The 20,141-nt window shown below is 39.9% G+C and overlaps 1 protein-coding gene across 1 annotated transcript; it reads right to left on the bottom strand.

Annotated features, from left to right (window-relative positions):
- Positions 1-1,934: 1,934 nt before the first annotated feature.
- On the bottom strand, positions 1,935-17,715 carry LOC309368767 (uncharacterized protein; the record flags this gene model as incomplete). Its single annotated transcript, XM_081909076.1, has 4 exons — positions 17,641-17,715; positions 5,001-5,723; positions 4,552-4,670; positions 1,935-2,117 (listed from the first exon to the last, which is right to left on the bottom strand). The coding sequence occupies exons 2-4, from the start codon at positions 5,677-5,679 to the stop codon at positions 1,935-1,937; spliced, it is 981 nt and encodes a 326-aa protein (XP_081765202.1). The 5' UTR covers positions 5,680-5,723; positions 17,641-17,715.
- Between the last annotated feature and the right edge of the window lie 2,426 nt (positions 17,716-20,141).

Genomic DNA, 20,141 nt, shown 5'->3' with positions numbered 1-20,141 from the left:
TTACACGGAAAAGATAAAAATATGGCATTCTATTTGTAATTCTGAATATGTGAATTCTGAATTCTTAATATGTGCTTTCCCCTTACTTCTGAGTTTTCTAAATTGATGTCTTACAATATATCTATATAAAGTCACACATACTTATATCCATCTCTGTGTGTGAGATACACACACATATATGAATGATGCAAACAAGTGGAGGCACTAACAATAAATGATTGGATTGATAAAATCTGGGAGTTTGCAACAACAGCAAAATTGGGACAACCTCTAAGAACAAAGGAAATAACAAGATATTTGAATACTGTACAATGCATTTTTTACATTCTTGCTTATAGTATTCCTCATCCTATCAATGAATATGAAATAAGTTCTCTATGTTCACTTTTGACTGAGCCTTCTTTGTAATTTAGGAAGAAAATCCTGTATCTTATGTTTGATATTATTAAGCTTTTATTTTTTCCACAAATTTACTTTGCATACTGGCATTCCCATGCTTATAAAAATCGTCATTGTTATATTTTGAGAGTTCAAGTATTTATTTGGATAGCTTTTGTTTATTTTTGGTGTGGTATGCTATCTCTTAGATTCATTACTGGATAAAACCTGTGGTTTTTCCATACCCATCCATTTGTAACAAACTAATGGATGGGTATGGAAAAACCACAGGTTTTATCCAGTAATGAATCTAAGAGATAGCATACCACACCAAAAATAAACAAAAGCTATCCAAATAGCTTTGACTTTTGTTGCTCTGATTTCTTTTCTTTTTTTCATTACTGGCTATGCGGTGGCATATAAGTGTTAATACAAAAAAGTGATTTCTCTCCTCTATATGTTTTCTTTTTACCGTTCTGTTCTTAAAGTTTCTGTGTGATAAGCTCCTATAAACTTGTGCTTACAGCCCTGACTAAGAGTCTGCAGCAACTCACTCATTGGACTATTTTTATCTCTTGAGTTCCTGCCATTGCCATCTGTTTAGTGTACAATCAAGATTATCTGTTTCAGAAGCATTTCAGTTCACTTGACTTGCCACTCCCCTGTTCAGAAGTCAAATCACGCAAGTACACAACCGCTTCATTAATCTATTAAATCAGTTGTTCTTTAAGTACACTGTATACTATGGAGGGAGGAAGCAAAGGAATGGGGAATTACACAGTTTTTATTTCCCGTACCCCCACTTCTTTTGGATAGTTTTGCTGGTGAGTTAATTGTAGCTTCACTCCTGCAGCTGTCATATGCCTATTTAAGAACATTCTCTATTCGTTTTCAAATTTCACAGTATGCCAGAACTAAGGATAACAGCAAAGTGAAAGTGTTTCAGTTGATGAAGATGTTGACCTGGTGTGTGTAGAAAAGGAATGGAAAATAAAACTGCTGCTATCAGAATGCTGGTCTACTGATCTGTGGTGTGACCACATTTGGAATATTCTGTACAGTTCTGGTACTCAAAAAGGATATTGCCAAGTTGGAAAAGGTCCTGAAAGGGGAGAAAGAGGTGCCATGATAGATGTTTACAAAATTACACGTGGCATGGAAAAAGTGGATAGAGAGAGGTCTTTCTCCCGCACTTATACGCTAGAACTCATGGAGATCTAATGAAGCTGGATTCAGTGAAGATTCAGGACAGGTAAACGAAAGTACCTCTTCACTCAGTGCATAAACAATAGGCCATGAAGCTGGATAGTTTTAAAAGGGGATTAGACAGATAAGGCTATCAGTGGCTACAAGTCATGATGGCTATGCTTTGCCTCCACCATAGGAGGCAGTAATGCTTTTGAATACCAGTTGCTGGAAGCCCCAGGATGGGAGAGGGTGCTTGTGCTCCAGTCATGTTTGGGGCTTTCCCACAGCCATTCAGATGGCTGCTTTGAGAATAGGATGCCATTGGCCTGATCCAGCAGGCTCTTCTTATGTTCTTATAATTAAAGAAACTATAGATGCAAATCGTTCACCTTCCCGTAAGGTTTGCCATCTGCGTGTGGACTCTGTCCATTCAACAGTACTTGACGTTTAGCCTGCACATTCTTCATGGGTTGATGAAACTCCTGTTTGTTCTCATCTGGAGATTTCAGCAGAAACTCTGACATTGCAGGAGACCTTCCTTTCTTTGTTGACTAACAAAAAAGGGGGGGAAAGTCAAGAAGAAATTTCAAGTGTTTAATTTAATTTGTGCTGTGTAATGAGAACTGTTGCATGGTGCTGTATATTGTGACGTGTGCTGTTTTCCATGTATTAAGAATAAAGCTCTTTTGTTTGAAAAACAAACAAACGTGTGCATTTATACAGTATACAAAGATTGCATTTGTACATTATTATTTTTACTACTTCTGAATTGATAGTATACTTTTCAGCTCCTCTGTGGTCCAGGTCCATTAAGCAGCTTATAGTTAACACAATACAAACCCCCCACAAAGATTATAAAATTATGACAACTCTAAGCCATATCTATGCAACATAAATGGTTCAAAGGAGCAAGTCAGGTGTTCATATACTAGATTCAAACTTCAGAAGTTTAGCCCTGTCTTGTGGCACCCTAAAGACTAAGAAATTCAACCTTGTTATTTCCAACAATCCTTAAAGAAAAACATGGTTTTTTTACCATCTGAATATGAATATTGAATATCTCAAATATATGAATGGTTAAAGCTTCTTATAGTATAAACAGCACAAACCTGAATAAGAATATACATTTAAACTTAGATGGTACCTTCACTGCTGAGAAAAAGTTTGTGATTCGACATGTTACTGTAAATGAAACACAAGTGGATTGTGGATTGTGGATTGTTAAAACCATAACAAAGGATACGCTTCTCACTTATATCCATATAAAGCTTGCTTTATACCCCTCAGTTTGCTGATATCCATATATACTAATCTTTTGAAGATAAAGAAACTGCAGTGGTTGTAGGGTTCAGTAAAAACTTAGTGAACATAATAAACAAATGCAACATAAAAGTATCATTGGGGAAAATTCAGAGTGCTACAATGTAAGTGTGCTCAAAATGAGAAAAAGAGCAGAGAAATGCAAAATCTTGAAAACACCAAACAGTTATATACATTCAGACAAAAATCCATGAAGTCTGCATTATACCAAGAGCTCCTAAATCTTGCATCAATACTTTAGTTTCTTTAAAAAGAAAACAACGTTAGTGGCAGATAATCATGATTTGGAAGATTTGGATTCTTCACATAAGCATGAGCATATATTTTGTGCTTCAGACATTGACTGAAATGTTTTATCACAGAGAAAGGGTTATTTTAAATATGTGCTACCATGAAGCATTAGCTTTTGTTTAGTGCTTGATGACGACTCTATTCATATTTTATTTTTTAAAAAACTTAATTTAACAGCACTTTACCATTTTACCTCTGCCGTTTTGTCTGGTTGGCCGGCTTTCATGATTCCACATCCAGCATCCCCAACAATCCTTGTGTAATGTCACTGCCCTCTATTTACATCAGAAAAGAGCTTTTGTGTTGAGAATCTAACCATCATCAGGCCAGAAGGCAAGGCTATTGTCAAGAGGCACAGCTTGAGCAGCTGCTGCTGCAGCAACCTAGTTTAGCGTGTCCAATGCAAAGAAAACAATGGAAAAAAAGGAGGAAGTACTGAAGCTTGTAGAAAGATGTTCAAACACCTGGAATTTCTTCCTTCTCCCCGCTACCATCACCAGTGCTGCTTTTTGGAAGTTTTACATATACCATTCAGACTTCAAAAAAATCTTTTGTGACCCTTCCTGTCTGCATGTAATCAAAACTATCACATATAAACAATCATAGTAACATTTACAAATATTTTCCTCATTTTATGCCATATTTTATGGGTTTCCATGGATTTCTTTTTAAAGACTTGAACTATCTGCAGATACCTAGAAGGTGGGTATAAATCAACCATATCATGCAATAGCTGGGGCTGCTAATTATAGGCTGAATACAGCGTCCATTGTCATTAACCAAAACATACTATCCTCACACATTGCTTATTAAACTGTGGTATATGAGATGTATTTGGGCCAGGCAAACTAGAGGCAAACCTAGCATTTTCAAATAAAGTACTAGTTCACAATCGATCCTCCCAAACACACATCTTAAGAAAAGGAAGTATATTCTTTTTTTTTTTTAATTTCACCTCTCTGGAGTTTTTCTTTGGAGGGAGATATTTTTTGTTTTTTCATTTCATATGCCAGGAACTTTATGCCTTCTTTCCCGATTGCCGCTGTCAGTTTTTTTATTATGAATGTCTTGCACTACCAAGGTTACAAGGGGCTGTCAAAGGCTACTTGCCATGATGGCGATGTTTCTTCCTCCACAATTGGAAGCAATCTGACTCTGAATACCAGTTGCTGGGAATCACCCATGGGGAGAGTGCTCTTGGGACATCTTTCCCATGGGCATCTGGTTCGCCATTATGAAAACAGGATGCTATGATGGATATTTGGCATGATTTGACAGGACTCTTATGTGTTTAGGAGTTAATACGCATAAAGTCCAGAAACATACGTAACATTTGAATTCATATGACACTAAAGAAAATATATTTTGTAATACCTTGTGATGATAAGAATTGCCTTCCCAACCATTTGACACGACAATATTATGTAAGTTATTTGCTGATGCAGCAGCTGTCCAAAGCTGGTCAGTCAAACTTGAATCTTTTCTATCAGCTGCTGAAAAAGGACACGTGAAGAACATTACATGACTGAATCATTCATTCATTCATTCATTCATTCATTAAAAGAACCTAGTTAATTGTCCTAGTTACCTAAGTTATGAGCTGGCCTGCTTAAATGTTCTGGGAGCAGACCTGAGTGGAGACTATGGCAGCAAGGTCTGCTCCCTGTCCCCCCCCCCCCAAGCCAATGCAGATTGGTTCAGAATTCAAATCTGGGTCTGGTGGGACCCCAGAATGCACCAGGGCGGCTAGGTTGATGGGTTGTGTGTGAAGGAGCCACCGTGCCAGGTCACAACCACCACCCACCCATGATTGTCCTAGTTACCTGAGTTATGTGCTTGATTAACTTGCAATCCAACATCTGGAAACTTTTCTGTTCTTGGGTGCAGTATATGTTTGCACTGTGAGCTATCTGAAGTTTTCTTTGAGTAGTTTGCATCTTTAGGGCTGGGTGATCCATTGTGTATTATGGGAAAGGCTGTCCTGGAATCTGCAGTGTAAGCAGCACCTAAACTATGGTTGAGCATACGAGTACATACTTTGAAAGCAACTTCATCTCCAATTATATCATCCACAACATCTTGGTTATTGTCTGATGAATCTTTATGTCCTCCTTCTGTGTTTTCCAGAGTGGCATCAGAAAAATGTGCCAGTGTGCTCTCTGATTGACTAGATCTCAAAATTTTCCATTCAAGAGGTAGGAGAGAATGGGAAGAAGTTAAAGATAATATGCTATCAGCAGAGCCTCCTAACCTATACCGGGAGCGTCTTAATGATTCTTCCTCCTGGCTAGGTAAACCCCGTGGATCCCAATCTGTTATCAGCACAAGTGGCTCTTTCATTACTGGTTCTTTTTCAGTGTCAGTGTGAATGTTCTCCCTCGCAGTAGCTTCATCTTCAGCATCACTGATAGTTCCCGGAGAAGCCAACCAATCATCTGTCTCTAGATGAGCTCCCTTCAGAAGATCAGAGTTTTCTGTGGTTGCGTTTGATGTTGCCTCCATTGTAACCGTCAGATCCCATCAACTCTGATGGCTCTTTGCGAACCCTAACAAGAAAGAGTAAAAATGAACAAAACAAACCCACAGATATTAAAAGATACAAAACGTATTTCAGACATACTGCACATCTTGCAAAAGTGGGGCTATTGCTCTGCTTCTTGCTATTGCATTCTTATGCTTGTGTATTATTAAACAATATATGAAAAAATGTAAGGGAAATATATTTCACTCTTCCATTAACGTGCTGCTGTAGAGATTGTAAAACTCCTTCTCAAAATAGTTTTCTTCCTCTTTAGTCTTAGGAGGGTGCCTTTAATCTGTTAATCTCCCGTTGGATATTTATGTCCTTCTCATGCTGATGTTTTATTTATTTTATTAAATAAATAAATAAATAAATAAATTTAATGTTGAATCCCAATTCTGTCTTCTGTGGCATTAGCTACTCCTCCCTGGTTGGAGTCATCTGTAAATTTGATGAGCATCTCAATTCGTTTGTCCAAGTCATTTATAAAGATGTTGAACAATGATGGGCCCAGGAGAGAACCCCACAGCACCCCACTCATCACTTTCATTGGGTTTTCCCATTTCTATGCTTGATTATGTTTCATGTGACTAATTAAACCGTACATCATCACTGTAGCCATGGGACAGCATCTGCCCTGAAAGTATGGCAGAAGCTACTGAATCATCTAGAAACTGCTATTTTTGCTATCTGCTGACAAAGGCTGGGGCATGAAGCCCCATGGAATGAATGCAGACACTAAGGACACTGCTGCCGCCAAAGGTTAGCCCTTCCTTCAAAATGCAAGTAAATGTCACAAGCAGGGAACTGCTTACAAAGTGGCTTGGTGGGCAAGTGTTATTTTTAAGGTTATAATTAGGTATCTGAAAACACATTAGCTGTCATTAAATGTAGCTATCTCAACTTAATAAGACAGTGTAAATTAACTGAGAGTGGTAATATTAAAACATATTTAGTAAGACTTAACTGTTAATGATTTGTGTCTATGCAATTATTTCTTAATATACATTAAGAGCATTTTTTTATGAGCATGCAGTAACTGTTCATGCTCATTTTAAAGTGTGTTTGGGAATGCTACTGTAAATTAAAAGAGTTAATGAAGCTTAGTATTATGGACAGCAAAGACATATCCAGTTGGTGTGCATACTTTTCTGTGGTGAAATATTGAAGTTTAATATTTAATATCCCATAGAGTATTATTTCAGCATTAGAACACTTATTTCATGCTGTGTTTTCAACACAGAGGTTAACTGTGTGAAACAAAATAATAACTAAATATTCATTTTTTAATTGGAGGTTATAACTAGAACAAGGGCTATGCCAGAAAAGCTGTGACTTGCATGTTGTTGTTGTTTAGCTGTTTAGTCGTGTCCGACTCTTCATGACCCCATGGACCAGAGCACGCCAGGCACTCGTGTCCTCCACTGTCTCCTGCAGTTTGGTCAAACTCATGTTAGTAGCTTCAAGAACACTGTCCAACCATCCGGTCCTCTTTCGTCCCCTTCTCCTTGCACCCTCAATCTTACCCAATCTTTCATAGGCAACTTTTAATGGCTGTTGAGGTTGGTTGTTATCACCCTACTACCTTACCCAATGTGGGATATTCACTTATGAATGGGAATAAATGTTGTTCATCTTGCATTTACCTCCTCAATTATTCAATTGGAATACTTATTATGGGTTCAGTACAGACCCATTGAAATTAATGAACATGACTAAGTTAGGTACATTAATTTCAAAGGGTCTGTTCTGTAACTGAACCCTACCCTATTAAATAAAAGCCCAACCTAAGAACTAGCTTCTAGTTTTATTTTGTGTAGAATAATATTTATATATAGTGAATTAATTTAAGATGCAAAAGCATGAAAAATATTTCTTCTACATTTCATATATCTTTCGTACTGCGGATCTGCAGAATTGTGTTTTAAAGCCCATTTCTAATTTTACACTGTCTCAATGCATTAAAATGCTTGTAGCAGTTATTGCCAATTTAAAAGTAGAGAGCACAGTGTTTCCCAATGGAATGAATGTTAGGGGAGAGAGGTTCTTACCCAGAGGATCAGGAAAGTTATACCAGTGTTCTAGCATCTGGGTTTCTAGTAGCAAAAATGACAGCTCAGAGATTTAATGGTGTATAGCAACATGGGCTCTCCTCTCACAAGCAACAACCTATGTTATCAGATACAACAATGCTTGCGAGCTAGTTGACTTGCCATTAATTATGGTGGGTTTGAGATTACAGGTACAAGAAGAGATATAGCCCAGGTGTGCAAGTATCAGTCCCCTCTCCCCACAACAATTTTGAGGACATAATTATACTAGTCATTCCCCTCTTTCCTGTGAACCATGGGACTTGTAGTTCTGTGAGGGCCTTTAAAAAGAATTATCAGCATCTCACCACAATTCCCTGTATAACTTGGCGGGGAAGTTGTGATTATTACATTTGTATTGACTGTCATAACAGTGGAGCCTTACACAGATCAGATAGCTTTGGAACTGAGTCAGGGCTGTATGGTCGCAGCAATAATCTTGGATGTGTTTTTCCCCCCTCAGCGCTCCTGATCTTTGCTTTTGACTCTTCCACAGAGGAATGTACATATTGATGGCAAGCTGTTTATGAGAAATGAAACACTGCATATCTTTTTAAGACCGTTGCTCTCTGTGGATCAGGTTGTGCTTGTAGGGTTTGTTTGTTTTTCTTGCATTTATATCCTGCCTTTTACAAGAACATAAGAAGAGGCCTTCTGGATTGGGCCGAAGGACCACCTAGCTCTGTATTCCCAGTGCATCCAATACATAGGAAGCCCACAAGCAGGACCTGACTGCAACTCCAGTCTCCCCACTTGTGATTTCTAGCAACTGATATTCAGAGGCTTACTGCTTCCACAGTGGGAGGTGGAGATAGCTAGTAACCATTGATCAAAAAGAGGTAGAACACAGTCATCATAGCTAACAACCATTGCCCATGAATGCCCATGATCCTCTTTCAAAGCCGACACTGTTAGTGGCCATGACTACATCTTGTGGAAGCAAATTCCATACTTTAACTATGTCCTGTGCGAAGAAGTCTCTATCATGCACTGCTTGCCTTTTTCCTAAAGGAAAAAGCCCAAATTTTGTAACATTTTCTCAAAGGGTAGATGCTCCGATCCCTTGATCATTTCGGTTGCCCATTTCTGAAACCTTTCCATTTCAACATCTTTTTTTGTGACGAGGTGACCAGACGTGTACACAGTATTCCAAATGTAAGAGCAGTACAATATTGGCAGTTTTATTTTCAATCCCCTTCCTAAAGATCCCCAGCATGGAATTCACCTTTATCTGCAGTCCCGACCCAACCCTGCTTAGCTCCAGCAAAGCAGTAACCTCAAGTGTCTTCAGATCATACCCTTCGAGCACACAAGCAAAACCTTGTGCAGACACCATTTGCATGTGAAAGTCATGGACTCCCTTGAGGTTCAAGAAAAGCCATAAACGGGAAGGTGTCGCAAAGCTTGTGGTAATCAAATTTATTACTTTCCTCAGCAGGGAAATTATACTGGATCCATGGTGATAGATGATTTTCCCTTTAAAGAGAGACTAAATACTTGTAGTGGGAAAACAGAAACCACTTGGGGCAGGCATCAAGCCTGTCTGGAATAATGTCAATCAGGACAAAGATGCTGATCTATCAGCCTTGTATTCCTAGTAATCTGTTATAAGGCAGTGGGGAAATGGATAATTTCCAGCTTTGAAGAAGTAGTAACTCAACGGTTTTTTTCTGTTTACAGTGCATTTCTTAGCAACATAAGGCTACCGATGCATTATCCTTGCCTCAACCAAATTCTGAAGCATTTTGACTCAAATAGGGACATCTATCTATATAGTTAGCTATTTATATTCATATCCCAAGCCGGGGTAACAACAGGATTAAAACAACCAACAATAAAGGAAATATTTAAATCAGGCAGGCCTGAGAACAGGCATTCAAAATGAATGTGGTATACCAAAGAAAATGAACTCAAGACAGCCAATCCTACCTTAAAACAAATAAACAAAAACCCTGAGGTTGAGTATTTCATACAGTGGCCTCTTCATCAGCTACAGAAAATGTAGTCCAAATTACCCTCCAAAGGGAGATCATAATAAAGAAACAGGAGGCTGCCATTAAAGACCAGTTTTGAAGTTTGCACGCACCAGTGGAAGAGGAATAGACTAAAATAGTTACATTTTAGAGGGCACCAAAGTTTATATTTGGGACTATGATTTGAAGTGGATATGAAGGAAAAGTTGAAGTACTGTATAATCTGAGTATGACTGGTAGAGGATTAACCCCACTGACTTGTCACTTGTAAGGCTCTTTGGGGTGTGTTGGTGTGGGTGGGTTTATATATACCGTATTGGCCTGAATATAAGCTGCACCTGAATATAAGCCACCTCCCTTCCTTGCTGCTTCTGGCTGCATACTGGGTGGGGGGCGCTGTGTTGCTGGGGGGGCCTTTCCCCTTCCTCGCTCTCTCCCTTCCCTTGGGGGAGAGGACGGGGGACATGCTTATTTTCCTTCCTCAGTCTTTGAAACATAACATATGATTTCCACAGCTAGTGCACACAACATCAGTTGTACACACAGCAAATTAATCATGTAGAAAGATGTCATGGATAAATTGCGACACACAAAACCCTTTCACTATACTCTGAAGTATCACGTTTTCTGTATTTTCATAGAATATACCAGAAACGCAGAGAGTCTTGAACCTCAGAGAATGGCCATTCAACACAGCTATTTAATCTTTATTGCAGTGAAATGTCTCAATTGCAGCAGATGTTGACGAGGCCATCTGGAAGTAGTAGTGACAGGACAAATAAGTAAAATGCAGTTCTTTTTTTTTTACTGCTCCCCGAAGAGGCTTAACTAAAATGTTCTTTTAATTTAAAAGCATCTGGAGCTATTTATCACAAACAGTTTAACAATGCTACTGGCTGTTATGGGAAAATACAGAACAAAATTGACTACAGAAGGTTGCAGAGCCCACTGCGGGAAATGAAGACTGTATGTTAATTGTGGTTTCTGATTCTTTGTTATACTCATAAGCATGCTTTAAATCGATTGTCTAAGGAGCGGTTTCTCAAACAGGGCTACCAGTGCACTGTCCCACCAAAATCTGTCCCCCAAAATTCCCTTTAAAGACCTTAAATCTATACCTTGTAAGTGGCTATGCAGAGAGGTGATTGCCTAGCTCACTGCAAAGACAGAAACAATTCCAAGGGGAAATTGCCTTTCTGCGCAGCCAGTCACAAAGCACTGCTATGCAAGCAGGTCTCCACCTCTTGTCTCCAGGTTGGGGCACATTTTACCAGGGCTGCTAGATCCTCAATTTGGCCAGATTTCTATCTTCCTCTTGGATGGCAGCACTACCCAATCAGGACACACAATTAGCATATCAAGACATGTCAGATTAACAAAGGTGTCAGGGTGGATCTACAGCAGCCCCCCAGAGCCAGTCACAAGAATTATGCTTTTGCTGTTCTGAGCCTGTGCACTGGTAATTGTTTCTTTGTAGGCTGCAGAAACATGTTTTGAGAGCCAACAAGGCAAGAATCTTTTCAGTGTTTACAATCTGTGAAATCTGTTATCCTGTGAACTGCCCTGAGACCTGTGGGTATAGGGCCGTATACAAATTAAATTTAACAACAACAACAATACAACCTGCAGTAGCAGCCCTATTATTTTTTTTTACTAACATGTGGTTACAATTTAGTTTGGCTGTTGAAAATGTAGTGCGCTTTTCATATTGACTTATAGAATGAAGCATTTTCATAGACTTTGAGGGCAGCAGACTCCAAAATTTCCATTCTTGGGTAAGGTATATGTTGAGTATCTGCTTCTCCCACAGCTCTTAAAAGCGTAGGTGTATGTAGAAAAAGAGGGAGCAAGGTCTACTGTCTCTGATACTGTAAGCATAGATATCCATGTTATATAAATGTTGGATGATCATTAATATTATCATCACCCCAGAATTTACCAGATTCTTATTGTGAACAGTGATGTCAGAGGGAAACGAAATACAGAAATGTAACTCTCCCCCCTCCCGCCTTCAACAAACAGGTACAGATAAATTTACTGAGCCTACTCAGAAGTAACCTCCATTGAGTTCAATAAGGCTTACTACCCTCAGATAAGAGAGTAGAAGGCTGCAGTCTTTGTTCATTTTGTGAAATAGTGCATATGATTTCTGACTAATTTCTACGGAAAGATATTACCATCCACTGTTGAGTAAAACTTCTACATGCTAGGATTATTCTTCAATAGAAATCACTAGGCCCAACAGAGACCAGCTGTCACTGATAAGTATAAACTACCACAGGAACTAATAAGCACCCACTGGGAAAAAACCTTCTGTACATATCAGGAAAGGGAAGTTTGCATGCTTGCACTTTGTGTACAAAAGTGACCACAATACCCACCCATGGTTTTCAACAGCTGTGGGAAAACTTTGGCCCATGGATCTAATTATGCCCACCAGGGCTCAGTGTTTGGCCCACCAAGGCATTGTGGGCAAACTACACTCACTTATCCTGGGCCCGGTGTCATATATACTGTCAGGTGAATATAACTTCAAGCTGTGGCTAAAGGAAGAGAATCAGGAGGGCAGTCACAGTGTGCTTGCATTCTTCAAAAGTCAGTGCTTTTTCCATTTTGTGCCTTTTTCTGCCCAAGAGAATGAAAAGGGCAATTTTCAACTTATACCTACTGCAAGGTTACTTATATTGCACATGTTTTAAATTCATTCCGGGCAGGTATCAAATCACACAATTCTAGATGAGCTAAAGGTTAACTATGGTTCTAGCCTACAGTTTGCAACTGTCATGCTAATTATTTTGTTAGTAGTTAGCTCTCTGTTAGCCACATTAGAAACTCTGCTTTCATACATTGGCGAGTACGATACTGGAGAGTCTGTTCCCTTTTTTGGATATTAAAGACTTATGAAAGGGTCTTCTCAGTTTTGGGGAATTAAAAATGTTCTGAATATTCAAGCTCATTGGTCCAAATTCTGCATAATTTAAAAAATAGTGTTTTTAAAAGCAAGATTTAAATTTGAGGGTGGAGTTATGGTACACTGCAATTCTATATACAGTGGTACCTCTGGATGCGAACGGGATGTGTTCCGGAGCCCCGTTCGCATCCTGAGCAGAACGCAACCCACGTCTGCACGTGCGCAGGTCGCGATTCACCGCTTCTGCGCATGACGTCATTTTGAGCGCATGCGCGAGTGGTAAAACCCGGAAGCGACCCATTCCGTTACTTCTGGGTCGCCTTGGAACGCAACCTGAAAACACTCAACCTGAAGCGACTTTAACCCGAGGTATGACTGTATATGTAAGAAAGTCCCATTAAACTCCAAGGGACTTATCTGTGAGTAGAAGGCATCTATAGGATTCAACTGTATGCTTTCAGAACATGAATGAGAGAAGGAAAATTTAAAAGCTTCCTCAGATATAAATTAACACAGTGAAAGCCCTTAATGAGAGGTTTGTAAAGAAAAAGAACAATGATATAAAATGTGTTTTTTCTCTCCATGCAAAATGAAACTTTCTGGACAATTGGGATCTTGTTATAACCAGGAGAAGGAATTTGGGTATATTTATTATTCACATCATCTAAAAGCAGCAGATATGCAATATACATATTGAGAATTAACCTTCTTTCCATTCTTACTGACAAAGACTTCTGTGTAATCTAAAAGGTTGCACCTGCAGAAGCTGGTTGTACCACAATGCTCGTCTATCTGCAGTGATGTATGACACAAGAGAAGAATAAGGAAAAAAAACACATAAAATGAAGTCAGGAGGTGACAAAACTGTAACAGAACCAAAGGCCTGAGGGATAAATATGTTTTGAAGTGAAAAAAGGAAGTGAAGGTTAATTAAACAATATCTGACAGCTCAATTTCATATGCCGCACATATTGAACAATGCAATGGATCAGGTAATTCTCAGTATGCCCATAGGCTTGCCATATGTTCAGTAAATTATTCAAGTCATCAATTAATATTTACACACTGAAACCTTCTCCAACAAAGCAGCACACATATTGGAGAAGAATTCACCAAGAAAAAAGATAAATCTGGATTTAGGGGCCTGGGTCTTACTTTCTTAATTCTGAGGCAAACAAAGGCATTATCCCTAGTTACAGTACCTAAGGCAGCTGCCTACACATATTCATATTTCTTTTTATGCTTTATTCTGTGGAGATATGAATGCGAGTGGATTATAGATTTGCTTAATGAAAGTTTAAAAATAGAACTTATTTAACAGGATATGAAAAATGTACTGAGCTGGAAGATGTTCACTTTCCAGAAACCACTATATAGTGTACAGATATATCCACTCTGTACATAAGAGGGAGAAATTACTGGTAGATGATTGTTGCTACGCAATCTGAAGCGCTTTTCCTTTAAACAGTGCACAGAATTTTCATTTCACTGGAATAGTTATACAGGAGGTTACCTGAATGTTTATTTTCTTCCTTTTGCTTTCATTTTCCCCAATATAAACATTTTTAAAGCAATTTTTAGTTCTCCAATGAGCAGTTTGTGGTCCCTTTGCATAGAGCATTTGACCATCAACTTGACAGCTATAGAATTATTTTGCTGTCTCTCCCATTATTGATTTAAAGCCTCCCAGCATTTAAAGCCTCTGAAACATTTATTACCTCTGAAACCTTTCTTAAAATCAAAATCTCATCTAGTTTTTTAAGTATATCCACATATTGCTTCAGATATTGAAGCAGATATTAGAATGTGAACATGCAATGCCTTAGATTGCAGGTGGGAGGCTGAAGCTTGCATGCAAGGATTTCCAAGCATTTTTGGTTGAACACACTTAGAAACTTCCCCGTGACTGGAATCCCTGATAAGGCAGAGCTCTGGCCATGAGTAGCTTTATAACAAAACAGACCTCTTCAGACATCTAAAAGAGAAGGTTGGAGATGCAGCTTGTGTGTGCAGCGCTGTCCAAAGTTTAAAAAGTCATATTGATTATTTAGTGACCTGGATTTCAGGCTGTTTATTTCTATTATTGCAGCCGAAAAGGCTTCTAAATTAGTGTGGTAGCAGTAATGTTTAATTATTCAAAACTGTGTAGGAGGTCTTTTTCAGACTTCTTAATAACAAGCAAACATCATCCCACAGAAATAAAATATTGGGGGACGGGGGGGGCAGGTAAGCATCACCTTGCATAATCAACCACAGGACACAGTGCATGCACACCATTTGAATGGCAATGCCTATCAAATTTGTGAGGCCCTGGCCTCCTCAAATATTTCGGGGCAGGGGGGGGCTGAAGGGACCTTGACCCCTGGGAGTTAGCACCTATGCATAGAAAGGAATGCTGAAAATCCCGTTTACTGTAATATGCTTTGGCATCAACACCCATACAGAAGGTTTTACTGGAAGAGTTCAATTGGTGCTAGTGGATTATTACTGTGGGCTAATCAGGGCTAAGAATAGTAATAAGCTCATCAGAATTGTCTCTCACCAGAAGTTTGCCACATTATTTGGTACTGGCTTGGGACTGCTTTCCTTAATCACTTTTCGTAATTCCCATATTGAATTTTAAATTCACATCACAATTTGACAGAAACTGATAAAGAAGCTTACTGTAAATCTAGTCAGAAACCATACAAACTTGTTAAGACATCATAAATCATGGACAAATATGACATTCAACATATTTTGAAATCCAGGGTGCCATGAAATCAGAATCAAGGCACAGCTTTACAGGCATCAATGGCTGTGTGAATACTTCCCTGGGTGGTCAACATGTATTTTTGTGTTTTTATATTGTAAACCATCCTGTATACTCAGATGGAGGGCAGTATAGAAATTAATTAATTAACAAACAAAACTCACATTGATTATAATGGCACTGGATAGCAGAGGGCAATTAGGAAGGTATGGGTTATTTGTAGAATTCTTTATGTATTTAAGAGAATAAAAATGGCTTTCTGAAATTTCCTTCCAAAATCTACTTTGGAGAATCAAAATAAGAGGGAAAAGACTATTTATTAGCTTTACACAAACACAAACACCCACACACCCAATAAATGTCAGCCAGCAATGTCATTCCCAAACTGTGAACAGATGTCTATATATACTTTTTTATGTTTCACTCTATTTTGTTCAGACAGAAGAAGAATCCAGTAGGATCAGACTAGACGCCCGTTCAGCCTAGTGTTGTCTTCCTAAAATGACCTATGAGAAGCCCACCAGCAGCACATACGTACAATAGCACTCGCCTGCTGGTGTTCCTCAGTAACTGGTATTTTAGAGGCATACTGCTTTTGATACCGGATGCAGTATATAGTCCACGAATTTGTCTAATCCCCTGTTAAAGTCATCCTAGTTGGTGGCATCGCTATGTCCATAGCTTAATTACGTGCTATGCAATGATGTACTTCCTTGGGTCTTGTCCTGAATCTTCCAGCATCTGGAACCATTGGATAATATCAGATTCTATAATTATGCGAATGGATTTCCAGATAGTGCCTGATTTTATACATTGCTTTAATATTTTCTAATCTAAAAAGCCCAAACTTTGTAACCATTCTGCAAAGAGGAGCTGCTCTTTGCTCCATCCGGCCCCTTAATCATTTTAGTTACATGTTTGTGCAGAAGCATGGGGGAAAGGGTGTGCTGGCTCCATCAGCTGGTCAAAAAAGAAAAGAAAAAAAGAGCTGCCAACTCAAGCAATGATGCCTTCAAGGAAAGATCATCCTGGCCCCAATGGATATAAATGCCTGCTCATCTCTTTGTTTTGGCCTCAAAGAACTGATACATCTCCTCTACCTTTGCTTTTCACTTCTCTTGTGCTTCTTTGTAAGCCTGATGGCACTGCGCCTGTCTGTTTTCTAATTGATGTGAGATGTTTTAGGAGATAATTACATGAAAAACAGGGTAAAGGTAAAGTAAAACTGAGATTCCTCTCAATTTGCTTGACACTATATCCTTGAACTATAGAGTGACACCACTCCCTCCCCTATCCTTCTTGTAAAGCAGACATAGCAAATCTGCAACCCAGATCAGGCACACTAAGCCATTGCGATGGTTGGTCATCCTTGACCCCGTTTACTGGCAATCCTTGCAGCCACCACCCCCCCTGGATAAAAGTCCCTCACCTCTCTAACCCAGTATACCCCCCCTTGCAAGAAGGGGTAGTGCGCACTGGGCAGGGAGGAAAGCCTTTTGAATGCCCCCTCAGATCTCTCTGTGTGTGGTATCTGTGGCGAGTGCATGTGCTGTTTGTGAGATGGGTGGGGTGGGTGGGGTGGCAATGCCTGCTTTAACAACACCCACTTTTGCTTTGGCCATGCCCACCAGTGCCATGTGGCCCTCAGAGGGCTGGCATACAGTGAATGCGGCTTTCAAGCCGAAAAAAGTTAAGTCGCCACTGCTATATAGCATTTTTATCTAGAGATGACCATACTACCACACTTCAATCTACCAGGTTTCCACAACGCCTGCTGTATTTATGTTCTCCTTTAACATCAAGAACTCCAATTACTCCATTTGGGCTCAGAACCATTCAGCAATAGCAGAGAAACATCCTTCTAAACACCCTAAGTGCCACCCCAACAAGAGGGAAACTCAGCAGCCAAACCAAAATTTCAACATCCCTAAAAATACATACACCCCAAACCCCACTTTATTTAAGAGCTACCATTTCTTTGCAGCTCAAAGTTATTACGCTGGCAGGTGCATTTGAATACTGTGTTGTCAATCCTGCTGGCTACACGGTTTTTAACTTGCTAGGATGTTCGCACAACTTTTTTTTCTTTTTTTTAAGAGAGATACAAAATGCAAGGAGCCACCTTGTGGATAATGTGTTTAGGGGACCCGAAGAGGCTTTCATTATAATCACTGCATCAAATACAACCTGGAAGAGGAGTATAATAATACTAATACCCTCAATGCAACCAGGTATGAAGCTGCTAGACGCAGAGGAAATCACCGTGACCATTCTCGTTCGCTATTGCTGCCGCATTAAACCCTCCACTCCGTTCCCACCCCATAACTCCCTGCGCCATCAATGCTTCGGCAAGGATCGCAGGGGAGTCGCCGACCTGTTTCGCCCCCTCCTCGCGGGGAGCTGCAGCTTTCGAGTGAGGGGAAGGGCTATTTCCTCTCGCTGGGCTGGTTTTCCTACCGCATCCAGTCCTGCCGCGTCTGAGAGCAACACGCGAATTAGCTAGCGAGGCAGAGCGCGGAAGCCCGAGCCTGCAATCTCGTCTCCATTTACACGGGAGCAAAGCCCCTCCGAAAACGCCCCCTTCCTTCCCAGTAAACAAGCCGAGGATTGTTCTGTCGGTTTCCCCATTTCTCCGCCACCTTCTCCCTTCCCGCCTTTTTTTACTCTTGGAGGCTCCCGGCGGCGACCCTCTCTACTCACCCTCTGATTTTCCTCCAACTCTCCCCATTTTGATGCGCCTTTTGCGGCGCGCGCGGCCTGACGCCCGGGGAGGAGGAGGAAAGACCAGGGCCGGTGCCGAGCTGCTGCTATACCGAAGGACAAAAGCAGGTCGGCGCTTGCTTTGCTCGCTGCTCAGGCTGGCGGCTTTTTGAAAGCATCATGGCTTAGCCCCCAGTTCCCCTTGGCTGGAAGGAAAGGCCGAGGCGGCTTGTTCACCTGCTGTGGCGACGCAGCCTGCGCCTCCCTGCTCGCACGCGCTCCCTCGGGATGGCCGGGGGCCAAGCTAATAATAATGCCCGCTTCGCCGGCTTTTCACAAAAGCTCCTCGCTGCTCTTCACAAAAACAGCTACTGCCCCAATGGCGGTGGTTGGGTTTTTGTTTTTTTGTTAGCTTTCTCTCACACGAGGAAACGCATCACCGGAGTGATGCTTCTGCAGAGGTTATTCGGAGGAAAAGTCTCTTTGCATAGTCTTAAGCGCCCTCATAAGGTTACCAAGCAAAAATTTAAAAAATACAACCCAACGTTAAGGAGAACAGTCACATCCTTTGCGTAAAAATGGATTTCAGAAACCGTTTACTCAAATGCCTTCCCTTCCACACATATGACCCAAGAATGGTTTAGTCCTGCAATTACTGAGATTATTTGTACATTAGGTGTTTTTATCCAGTCTTATTGTTTGAATTCTTGTCATGGCATCATTTCGTGATTGGCCAATATATTTGATTTGTTTTCTTCATTGACCAAGTTTCATTTTCCTTAGTAGCGTTATAGAAGCAGATTAGCAGATTTGGCTTGACTTTCCCCCTACTCCAAAACACCACCTGAAATGAGGTCAGATGGGTAACTTTGAATGTATTTTTAGCAGTGAGGATATACAGTGCTGACTCATTTATTATTTTGCATCAGTAAGGACACACACAATCTGTAAATGAAAATGGAACCTGCCCAGGATGCCTGAACTGAAAGGCAGTCAATACACTTTGGTTCTGAAGCTTATTGGTCTCCATGATGTCTTCCTAAGAAAAGGCTCACTAGCACTGTCATTTATGCTCTGTCAAATGATTTGGTCCTGTTTTAAAGTCACAATCTTTTGTTCAGAGCTCATCAGTGACATAAATATGGTTTAGGACACCTTGAGATTTGCAGACGTTAATGTTGTATTAAATTGTGTTCCAAGTCCTTTGGAATTTGACAGACAATTTAACTGGCTTCTAAGGCCACTCATGGTGGATAAACATCTTATGACTCAGCTGGCAGCATATGTGGTGACCTTCCATAAATGCAATAAAGCTAATAAATTTTCTAACATGTAGACTGATTATATAGATCCATTTGCTTGAAAGTCAGAGCACTGGTTTACTATGGACCACCAGTTGTACCTTGCCTTCTTTCCTTCCTCTCCCTTGAATTTCACATCTCATACCCACATTTGTTTAATTCAGAAATGAAGAGGATTTGTCAAGTTTCAGTTCTCTACAATAATTCATTTCATCACATCTGTAAATAACTTGCAGTCAATGATATCACCATGTTCAAGTTTATTATTATTACAGTACAGCAGCTGCCTACTGCTGAGAGCACATTACCTTCATTTCTCTCAAAACAGGGGTAATATATTTTGTTAATCAGTTGCTCAGTGTGAAGTGAATGAATAATAGCTATTCCTTCAGAAAGAAGCTTCAGTTGCAGCATTATTTTTCTTTATGCCACTCCTAAATAATGTTCCTTCTCCATCAACTAACTTTGCCAAGAAGGTGAGGCCAAGCTGTATTAAACAATTAATGCAAGTTAAACATTGGCATTTTCTATTACAATTACTCCATAGAGATTTAATTATAAGGTCCCACTTAATCCTTTATATTTTTATGCAGAGAAATGGTATTTTAATTAAAACTCATGCAGCAGTACAATTACTTGGTAATTTGATAAATACATGCAATTAGAACTTTCTTCTGGTTTTGGGAGTCATACATTTTTTGCATGTAGTTCTGCAG

The sequence above is a fragment of the Podarcis melisellensis genome (genome assembly GCF_964234715.1).
Source record: "Podarcis melisellensis genome assembly, chromosome: 4".
NCBI lineage: Eukaryota > Metazoa > Chordata > Lepidosauria > Squamata > Lacertidae > Podarcis > Podarcis melisellensis.
This window is presented reverse-complemented; position numbering and strand designations above follow the sequence as displayed.